This window comes from Orycteropus afer, unplaced genomic scaffold (genome assembly GCF_000298275.1).
Source record: "Orycteropus afer afer isolate SDZICR_OR568_19922 unplaced genomic scaffold, OryAfe1.0 scaffold01178, whole genome shotgun sequence".
Lineage (NCBI taxonomy): Eukaryota > Metazoa > Chordata > Mammalia > Tubulidentata > Orycteropodidae > Orycteropus > Orycteropus afer.
Window position 1 is genome coordinate 184,158 of NW_006922765.1, and position 11,433 is coordinate 195,590.

Here is an 11,433-nt window from a genome sequence, read left to right on the forward strand (position 1 = left end):
GTATGGAGTCAGACAATATGGAGCCATTGGAGACTACCTTCTTTCACTTAGTAACGAGCATTTAAGATCCACCCTCACGTTTTGGCTTAGTGACACATTTCTTTTTATCATTGGATAGGATTCTATTGTTGAACAAGAACAACAAAATCTAAATCTGATGCTCTCAAGTAGATTCTGACTCATCGAGACCCTATAAGACTGAGTACAGCTGTCCTGTAGGGTTTCCAAGGATGTAAATTTTTACTGAAGCCTAGTGCCACATCTTTGGCCCTGTGGCTGCTGAACTGCTGAGCAGTTAATCACTTGCCATCGTGAGGCTCCTTTGTATTGTTTTCTATTGTTTAGATGGATCACAGTTTGTTTACCCATTCACACTATTTAAGGAATTAAAGGATTTCCTCCAATTTTTGCATATTATGAATAAAGATGCTATAAAAACGTGTATGCACATTTTGTGTCACTAAGTTTTCAATTCACTTGGGTAAATACCTAATGGCACAACTGTTGGGTCAAAAGTGGTAATATTACATTTAGTGTTGTAAGACATTGAAACTCACTTCCAATGTCTGTACTATTTTGCATTCCTATTAACTATAAATAAGAGTTTATATTTATCCATGTTCTTGTCAACATTTGCTGGGTCAGACCTTTGAATTTTAGCCATTAAATACATATGTGAGGGACCTTTGGTAGTGTAGTGGTTGAGGCATTTGGCTACTAACCGAAAGGTCCCCAGTTCAAACCCATCGCTGTGGGTTCACTCTGAAGGAAACTGGGACAGTCTGCTCCCATAGAGATTTATAGCCTTGGAAACCCCACGGGGGTTGCTATGAGTCACAATCAAGTCAAGGACAGTGTATTTGGTTTTTGGAATAGGTGGGCATTGACACCTTATAGTTGAACTTGCCATTCCCAAACTGCAAATGATGTGGAGCGCCTTTTCAGAAGCTTATTTCCCACCCGTATATCTTCCTAGTTAAGGTGTCGGTTCAGAACTCTTATCCATTTTTTAATCAGATTTGTTTCTTATAGTGAGTTCTCAATTCTCTTTGTAAATATTGGCCATAAGACCTTTCTCAGATACGTGTGTTGCAAATATTCTCTCCCTGTTTGTGGGTTGTCTTTTGTTTCTTAACGTTGTCTCTTCCAGAGCAGAGGTTTTTAATTTTGTTAAAATCCAACTTAACAGGTTTTTTTCCCCATGGATCATACTTTTAGTGTTTTATCTGGCATCTTATTTCCCAATCCAAACATGAGAATATGTAGAACTTTTCTCTTTTCTTCTAGAACTTTTGTTGTTGTTTTGCTTTGCCCCTTTAGGTCTATGGTGCATTTTGTGTTCATTTTTGTGAAAGGTGTTTTAAGGTCTGTGTTTAGGTTAACTTTTTCCTATGGACATCCATTTATTGCAGCAGCATTTGTAGAAAAAAAGTGTGCTTTTCCCATTGAATATCCTTTGCTGTTTTATCAAAAGATCGGTTTACTGTATCCATACAGGTCAATTTCTGGGCTCTCTGCTCTTTCCCATTGATCTATGTGTCTTTTCTTTCACCAAATACACTACTGTCTCCACTAGTGCAACTTCATCTTGAAATCAGGTAGTGTGAGTCCTTACATTTTGTTCTGTTTCATCAGTATTGTATTGGTATCTCTGGATATTTAGCCTTTGCGTATAAACTGTAGGGTCATTTTGTCAATATCTACAAAATACCTGGCTGGGATTTTTATTGGGGTTGTGTTAAGTGTATGGATCCAGTTGGAAAGGACTGGCACCTTCACAATATTATTGACCCTTCCATTTCATGTACATAGATTATCTCTCCATTTAATCTTCTTTTATTTCTTCATTCTTTGTAGCTTTCAGCTTATACACTTTGTATGTATTTTGTTAGATTAATACATAAGTATTTCATTTGGGGCTGTTATTTTAAAGATATATATTTTTTATGTTCAAATTCTAATTGTTCAATACTGGTATGTGGAAAACTATTGAAGAGTCGATGCTTTTGAATTGTGCTATTGGAGAAGAATACGGAAAATACCATGGGCTAGCAGAAGAGCCAACAGGCAGTGCAGCTGGAATGCTCCTAAGAAGTACGAATAGCCAGACTGCATCTCACCTACTTTGGTCATGTTGTCAGAAAGGACCATTCCCTGCAAAAGGATATGATGCTTGGGAAGTAGAGGGTCGGCAAAAAAAGGGGAAGACCCTTAAGAACATGACTTGAAACAGTGGCTGCAATGATGGGCTCAAGCATAGCAAGTATTGTGAGGCTGGCACAGGACCACACAGGGTTTCATCGTGTTGTGCATATGGTCGCAATGAGTCATAGTCAACTCGACAGCACCTAACAACAATATGTTTTCTAGTGGTTTTTGTTGTGATATAGATAGTTTCTTTGTGTTAATTTTTTTTTTCCTGTGCTGAGTTCATATTATTATTGAGTTTTCTCCCCTTTTCTTCATTATTGTGGATTTTGTGTTTCCTAAGTCTTTGTGATTTTCCTCTTTCTTCTTTTGGTTAGAAGGCTTCTAATTCTCTTTGTGGTTGCTCTGTAGTAAGTTCTGGTTGCCCTAAGTCTGGAACAGTTTGCTCTATATTGATATCATCCTTTCTCTCCATTTGAAAGTTTTGTAATTATGCCATTGATTCCCTCTATTTGTTTTTTCAAAGGTTGTTGTGTTTTTTTCTCCTATTTATGTTTCTGGTTTTCTTGAGCTCTTGAACTCCTTATCAGGAAGTTCTATTACCTTTTTTCCTTGAGGAAGTTTCTTAGTTCTTTAGTTTGGTCACTTGCTTCTGCTATCTTGTTCTGTGTCTTTGTTTGAACTGAAGTTGTCTGTTGTGTCTGAAACATTTTGAAACTATTGCCTTTATTTGTTGGTTTGCTTATATATTGGTTTGTTTTAACCACCCCCCCCCTTTTGGTTTTGTTTTTCTTTGTTTCAATATATCTGGATATATGGGGCAGGTGTGCTTCTTAAGTTGTTAGATTGGCAGCACTGGGTCACTCCATTCAAAAGCATCGACTCTTCAATAGTTTGTCACATACCAGTATTGAACCTCTTTCTCTGGGTGGTTGTAATAACTGGTGGGAATGTGAATTCAGTTCTCTGTTTTTCGTGAAGAGGAGCTGCAGTTGGGATGATCGGTTGTTTTCCACCATCTGTCATTGATCCAATTATGCAGGAGCTAGTGGTGGTCCTCCTATATTGGGTGAGGTGGTGGGTGCAGTAGACATGGCTGACCATGGAGAGTCAATGTCCTTCTCTTGTTGGATGGGGCAAGAAACAAACAAGCAAAAACATTGAGAAGAAGAAAAGGATAGGGACCAAATATAAAATAAAAGTAAAAGGTAAAAAATATAGAAGAAGAAAAAGAAAAGGGGGATGGTTGAGATGAAAGATTGGGAAAAATGTAAGAAGATGAAAACTAGAAGAAGGGAACAGTTAAAAAGAAGATAAATTGGGGAAAAGGAAAGGAAAGAAATAAGGGGAAAATAAGGAAATTGAAGATGAGTGTCTTGTTATTATGGTCAGCCAGCAGCCCTGGGAGCAGGTGGCTAAGGTAGAAACTGCTGATCCACCACCGTGTGTACCTGTGGAGGTGAAAGGAGCCTGGCAGGAGTGGGCACCTCCAACAGAGAAGGCTGTAGGTGTCTGCTTCTTGTGCTCAGTGTGAGAAATATTAACCAGTGATGTGAGTGAAGGAAGGAAAAGCTGCACCTCTGGGTTTGTCTGTTAGAATGGGTGTTATTGGTGGTTATAGGACTTCCCTGGCCACTGGCTTGGTGGTGGCACAAAAGGTTTTGTCCATATTCTCAGGGAGTGGAGAGCATGACTCATCAGCCATGATTCACTGGCATGGGTATGGAACACACAGCTCTAGACTCTTGTGAAAGGCTATCCTGATACTCTCTTTTCCAACTGCCCCAACACAGGCTTTACTTTGCAGATGTTGGAGGTGCATGGTGCGAGTGGGCCCCCCTGAGAGAGGAGATTGCAAACGTGTTGGGTTCAGTGTCAAAAAAGTCTCTCATTGCTTTAAGCACCCAGTGGGCAAGCTTCAGTCCCTGACTCAGTCTGCTGGACATGGAGGTATCCAGGGATCAGGATGGGTGAGGGTGGGGCTTCTCCCTCACTGGGTGAGGGACTGGGTTTGTGGCAAAAGAAAGAAATTTACTCCATGTGCAGGAAAGATGTATGCTTGTTGGACCAGATAGCACATCCTTCCAAACTTGACTCACTGGCATGGGTGTGACACCCTTCTGGGCACACACAGCCATTTGGCCAGCTCTTGCCCAGATTGAATCAAGTAAGAGATTGTTCTGAGCCCAGTTTCTTTAACTCCCCAATACAGGCTTTCACCAGCCCAAAGACCAAGGTCTGCCAGTGGTGAGTCATTTCATTCCATTTCTTGGTCCTTCCTCACTCCACAGTCACCTGTGCCACTGGAAATCTGACCTGCTTCCCCACGTTTCTCTCTCAACTGCCACACGTCTTTTGCTTACCTTGAATTCCTCCCATTCTGTCTACATTGTGTCATTGTCACCATGTGGATTCTCTGAAGGTTTTTTTTTTTTTTTTTCTTTTTCCTCCTTGTCTGTGTCTGATGCCTCTGTAATCAAAATGGTCATGCTTCAGCCAGACTCAGCCTCTTCTCTCTCTCCAGTCAGTGACCTCACTCTGCTTCCCTTTCCAATCAACACTCAATTAATTTTTTATTTTGTTTAATCTTCTCATCTGAGGCTAAGAATTATACTATCATTATTTGTACCTGCTTCACTTGGTTTTGTTCAGGTCTCTGTTGCAGAGGGATTGAGCAGAGTGTGTTAGTAGTACGCCATCCTATCTCTACCTCCTCTATTTGCTGTTTTTGTGTGGTTTCTAATTTTCCATTTATTTTGTCCATTTTTTCTTCTCTCTTTTCTTTTAAAGTTCTTCTAGAGTTTTAGCTATGTTTTCATTGATTTTGTCTGTGGGTTCTTTGAATTTTCTCTCAATCCATTGATGTTGTCTAAATAGAATTCTTTCTAATTCCTTATGAAGTAATTCCAATATCATTTCTTCTTCCAGAAGATTGTCTTGCTCTGTATTTTAGTCACTTGTTTGAGCCATCTAGTCCTCTGTGTGTGTGTGTGTGTGTGTGTGTGTTTGATTTGAAGTTGTCTATTGTCTCTAAGAGGTTATAGTGCTATTGTATTAATTTAATGGTTGTATGTTAGTTTGCTTCAACCTTGTTTGTTTGTTTATCTTGTTTTGTTTTGTTTTAATGTATCCAGGAAGCAGGGCTAGCATGAACTCTGGGGCATGCACCACTTATCTCCAGGTGGATTAGGTAGCAGGTGGGAGTGTGGGCATGACTCTTTGGTAACTGATCCTGCAGAACAGCTGAGGGCAGCGTGGGTGTTGTTGGCTACCATGTGTCATCAATCCAGTAGTTCTAGAGTGGGTGGTGGCACTCATTCAGTGAGGGTGGCATCAGGTGTTGAGGGTAGGGTCACTAACTCCCAACTGCTGGGGAAAGATAGAAAGAAAAAGAAGGGGGGGAGAGGAAAAGTGAAAAACAAGGGAGGGGGAATAAGGAAGACCTGAGAAGGAAGAGAAAGAATAAAAAGAAAAATGCAGTATCAAATATGGAGGGTCAGAGGAACTACTACTGAATGTGGAGGTGGTGGGAGGCTAGGAACTCACAATCAGATCATGAAAAGAACAACAAACAGGCAACGGGATGAGGGAAGAGCGAGAAATGAAACAGAAAGAAAAAATGGAGAAAAGGAGAGGGAAGAGCAGAGAAGAAAAGAGAGAACGAAAAAAACTGGCCCAAGTGTTAGGCACCAAACCCACCTGCTTCAGAAGGCAGAGCTCACTCTGGGAGAGTGTGCACTGTGGTCCACGGAGGGGTGTGGGCACATGTTGCTGATGTGGGTGGCGGATGGACCCCCACTCTGTGGGATCAAAACAATAAGTGGGGGGGGGTTGTGGTGAAGAAGGAAAACAACAAATAAAGAAGAGCAAAACAACAGGAGAACTGGGAAGAATTAAGGAAAAAAAAAAAAAAACCGGCACGGTACTGGTGAAAGTGGCCGCCCCCAAACACAGCTGTGCAGGAATGCAACGTTCACTCCCTGAGAGCATGTGGCTTCGACTAGGAGAGACAGGGAGTGGGCACTGCTAACTACAAAGGCAGCAATGGGAAGGGAGCTCATTCCTTGGGATCTAGGAAAGAAAAAGGTGAGAAAAGGCAGGAAAGGAAAGAAAAGGGTGGAAGAAGAGAAAGAATTGAGGAGAAAGATAAAGGGAAAATAAAAAAGTGGCACAGCACAGGCTGCCGGGTGGGCAGAGTTGGGAAAGATGTGCAGGATAAGGGGGAGGTCACCCCTCTATGCTCACTCGGTCACTGATGTGGGCGCTGGCGCCGTCCTGGGAAAGTGGAACCAGTTATTTGGCTCCTTCTCCAACAGGAACGCTGCCTGTAATAATTCACAAGGGCTGTCCCGCCTGGCAATTCACCTCTCCTTATTCACTGTTCTCATTCACTCTTTTCCTGTTGCCAGTATTTCATCTACTCTTCATCTTTTCTTTAGAAGCTCTAGATTCCAGGATTGTCATCCGCAGCCGTTTCCCTTGGTTTCTGGAGCCTTTGTTGTAGCGGGTCTGGATGCAGTATCTGCTGGTTCGCCATTTGGATCCTCTTCTTCCCCCTCTTCTCTGAACTACAACCTCAGTTCAACTTCCTTTTTCCACTTCACTGACACTGTCCTTCCTGTTGCCAGATAAGGTCAGGAAGGCTTCTGTCTATGGACATTGCACTGCCTATATTTCTGCCTGAAATGCTCTTCTTGCAGTTTTCTGCTTGGCTATCTGCCTAACTGCCTTCATATGGTTTCTCAAAGGGTCCTTACCAGAGATGACAACACAGAGAAACATCTCTTTTCCCCTATATACCTTACTTCTCCTACATTATTTCACTTGACAATGGTATGCACTATAAATCATTTACTGATTTGACCACCTCCTCCAATACAAACATGTCTTAGAAAAATATTGAAGGTCAAGGATTTCTTTGAATTAATTTTTATTGATATTCCCAATGCCTTCAGGAACATGTATGATAAAACAACTGGTCAAAGATATTTATTGAATAAACAAAGAAAGGCTTGAGGAGTTTGTAGAGCTATATGTTGCCTTAGGAAAAATTTGGGATTTGTCACTCAGCATCAAGGAGCAGATAGAACATTTGGGATTCCATGAAATTCTCAAGTAACAGGCACTAGATCTATAGGTAATATATAGGAATTCATTAACAAAACATGTTCAAAATATATACAACAGTGTATCTGTTAAGTTGTGGTTAACTTCTTAGTGCTAAGTTTGAATTGCTCTTTTTTGTTTTCTAATAGTTTCACCAGCTCCATGGCACCAGGAAACCAAACATATGTTTCAGAATTCATCCTTTTGGGGCTCTCAGATGAGACAGAGCTGCAGCCCCTCCTCTTTGGGCTGTTCCTGTCCATGTACCTGATCACCTTCACTGGGAACCTGCTCATCATCTTGGCCATCATCACGGACGCCCACCTCCACACACCCATGTACCTCTTCCTCTCCAACCTCTCTTTTGCAGACATCTGTTTCACCTCCACCATCGTCCCAAAGATGCTACTGAACATCCAGATGCAGAATAAAGTGATTACCTATGAAGAATGCATCACTCAGATGTATTTTTTCATGCTTTTTGGAGGATTAGACAACTTTCTCTTGACAGTGATGGCCTATGACCGGTTTGTGGCCATCTGTTACCCTCTCAACTACACTGTCATCATGAACCCCAAGTTCTGTGGCCTCCTGCTTCTGGCATCCTGGTTATTGAGTGTTCTGGAATCTCTATTAAATGGATTAATGGTTTTACGACTGTCTTTTTGTATAGAGCTGGAAATCCCCCAATTTTTCTGTGAAATTAGTCAGATCATCCAACTTGCTTGTTCTGACACCTTCCTCAATGACTTAGTGATGTATTTTGCAACTGGATTTCTGGGTATTGTACCAGTCTCTGGAATACTTTTCTCTTATGCTAAGATTGTATCCTCCATTTGGAGAATTTCATCAGCTGGGGGCAAGCATAAAGCCTTTTCCACTTGCGGGTCTCATCTATCGGTGGTTGCCTTGTTCTATGGTACAACTCTTGGAGTTTATCTGAGTTCTGCTGCTACCCAAAACTCCAGGGGAAGTGCAGTAGCCTCGGTGATGTACACTGTGGTCACTCCCATGCTGAACCCCTTTATCTACAGTCTGAGAAACAAGGACATAAAACAGGCCCTAAGAAAACTTTTTTAGGTGAGAAATAGCCTCTACATAACAGAATGATTTATTTTCAAGATTAGAGAGTTGCTTGTGAATAGTAGAGCTCAAAATTGTGAAGATCTAAATCTTGATAGTTACAAGTTTAATATCTGCATTATTTCCAGAATTGAATCTCCTGGATTTTACACATTATAAGCAATTGCTTCTTCTGTATTTCTTTAAAAAAAAGTTTTTTTCATTCTATTTTATAGGGTTTTGGGTGAAATTTTACAGAAAAATTGGTTTTGCCTCCAACAATCAAACACATTTTGTTTTGTGACATTCATTGCAATTCCTACAATATAACAGCATTCTTTGCACTTCCTCCATGTGTTTACAATTTCCTTTCATCCTTCTTTCCTATCCCTTCCTGCCTTCTTAGCTTTATCCCTGGGCTAATGCAGCCCTTTGGATTCCCTATGGTTAATTGTTCTAATGACCGCATGACTTTCTGGTTTCACATATTCATCATTGTTATTTAACGTTGCTTAATATTTCATTGTGTATATGGACCGTAGTTTGGTTATCCATTCATCCATTGATGGACACTTAGATGGTTTCCATCTTTTTGTTTTTGTGAATAATACAGCGATGACCATGGGTGTGCATATATCTGTTCATGTCATGGCTCTTATTTATCTAGGATATATGCCTAGTAGTGAGATTGCTGGATCATGCGGTATTTCTATTTCCAACTTCTCAAGGAAGTGCCATACGGTTTTCCATGGTGGCGTTACCATTTTGCAGTAGCACCAGCAGTGTATGAAGGTTCCGGTCTCTCCACACCCTTGCCAGAATTTGTTGTTTTCTGTTTTTTAAGTTTGCTATTAACGCTGGGGTGAGATGATATCTCATTGTCGTTTTGACATTCATCTCTCTGTGTCTATCAGTCGTGAGTATTTCTCCATGTGTTTGTTAGACTCCTGAATGTCTTCTTTGGTGAAGTCTGTTCAGACCCTCTGCCTTTTTAAAAATTGGATTGTTTGTCTTTTTGTCGTTGAGGGGTTGAAGTTTAGGACAAATTTTAAAGATTAATCCCTTGTGCGATATAGCTTCGCTAAAATATTTTTTTTCCCAGTCTGTAGGTTCTCTGTTGGTGAAATCGTTTGATGCACATAAATGTTTAATTTTTGGATGGTCCCTGTCATCTAGTTTCTCTTGTGCTGTTTGTACATTTTTATTATGTTTGGTAGTGTATTTATGCCATATATTAGGGCCCTTACTTTGCCCTTATGTTTTCTATGATAATATTTATGGTTTCAGATTTTACTTTTGGTTTTTGATCCATCTTGAGTTCATTTTATATATGGTGAGTGATATGGGCCCTATTTCATTTTTCTGCAAATGGATATCCAGTTTTGTCAGCACCTTAAAGGCACTGTCTCATCCCCATTCAGTGGGTTGCTCCCTTTGTCAAAGATCAGCTCTCCAGAGTAGATTTACTTCTGGGTTCTCAGTGCTGTTCCTCTGGTCTACGTATGTCCGTTGCTGCACCAATATCTGGCTATTTTGACTGCTCAGTAGGTTCTGAGATCAGGGAGTGTGGGACTTGCTATTTGATTTGCTTATCCGCAGTCTCTTTCCTTTCAATATAATGTTGGTGATTAGTTTGTCCATCTCTTTAAAGAATGATGATGGAACATGGACTGGGATTGCATTATATATGTAGATCACTTTGGGTAGTATTGATATTTTCCCAGTATTAAGTCTTCCTATCCATGAGCAAGGTGTATTCTTCCATTTATGTAGGTCTCTTTTGGTTTATTGTAGTGTTTTGTAGTTTTCTTTGTGTATTTTTCGTGTGTCTAGTTAGAGTTATGCATAAGTACTTCTTCTTTTTATGGTTATTGTAAATGTTATTGTTTTCCTGATTGCCTTTTCCGAGTTCACTTTGTTAGTGTAGAGGAATCTTACTGATTTTTGTATGTTGATCTTTTATACTGCCACTTTGCTGAATCCAGTACTTTTTTGTTGCATCTCTGGGATTTTTTTATTATTATTATTATTATTTATAGGACCATATCATATGCAAATAGAGACAGTTTTACTTCTTTGCCACTTTGGATGTTTCTTACTTCCCTTTTATGCCTTATTGTCCTGGCTGGGACTTCCAAAACAATTGTACGTAGGATTGGTGATAAAGGGCATCCTTGTTTGGTTCCCATTCACAAGGAGAATATCTCCATTGACAATAATGTTTACCATTGATTTTGTGTACACGCCCTTAATTTTATTGAAGAATTTCCCTTCTATTCTTATTTTTGCTGAGCTTTTATACTGAGACTAGGTATTGGATTTTGTCAAATGCCTTCTCTGTATCAATTGATATGATCATTTCTTTTTCATTTGCTTTATTTGTTAGGTATTGTTGAGTCGTGTCTGACACCTATTTATGTGGTGGATTAGGTTGATTGTTTTTCTAATGTTGACCCCTCCTTGCATACCTGCATACCTGGTATGAATCCTGTTTGATCAGGATATACTATTTTTTTTTGATATGTTGTTGGATTCTATTCTATTGACTAGGATGTTGTTAAGAATTGTTGCATCAACATACAGTACTGGGTTGTCAGTGAAGGCAAACATGGATATACGGGTGGATAGGTGAGTAGACAGACTGAACTCTTAGGTATGTCTAAGTAGTGGGGAGTGTGCCCAAGACCATATACAGGGTTGGCAAACAGTGGTTCTACAAATGTATTTGTATGTTCTGTAAGAATTCTCAGCTGTATGGTAAAGCTGACAAGAGACAAGGTTGTATTCACTTGTTGACCACAGCCAGCTACCCAGAGAGAGCAAGTAGTTGGACCTGTGGGCTCGAGACCATAATCTCAGGGGCCATCAAGCTCAATTGACATAACATACTACACAAAATATTATTCCACATCCTACTTTGGTGAGGAGCAACTGGGAAGTTAAAAGCTACCAAGCAGCCATCTAGATGCAATGATGTGTCACTCCTCATCCAGACCAAAGAAGAATGAAGAAAACCAAAGATTCATGGAAATAATTAGTTGAAACGACTGGTATGCCATGTGATCCTCAGCCTATACGACTATGAGACCAGAAAAACTAGATGGTTTCTGGCTACCA

At 40.2% G+C, this 11,433-nt stretch overlaps 1 protein-coding gene across 1 annotated transcript; it reads left to right on the plus strand.

Annotated features, from left to right (window-relative positions):
• The first annotated feature begins 345 nt into the window (after positions 1-345).
• Positions 346-8,334, plus strand: LOC103212957 (olfactory receptor 7A10-like). The gene is made up of 2 exons (XM_007958864.2): positions 346-355; positions 7,427-8,334. Exons 1-2 carry the CDS (start codon positions 346-348, stop codon positions 8,332-8,334), a joined length of 918 nt encoding a protein of 305 aa, XP_007957055.2.
• Positions 8,335-11,433: the final 3,099 nt, after the last annotated feature.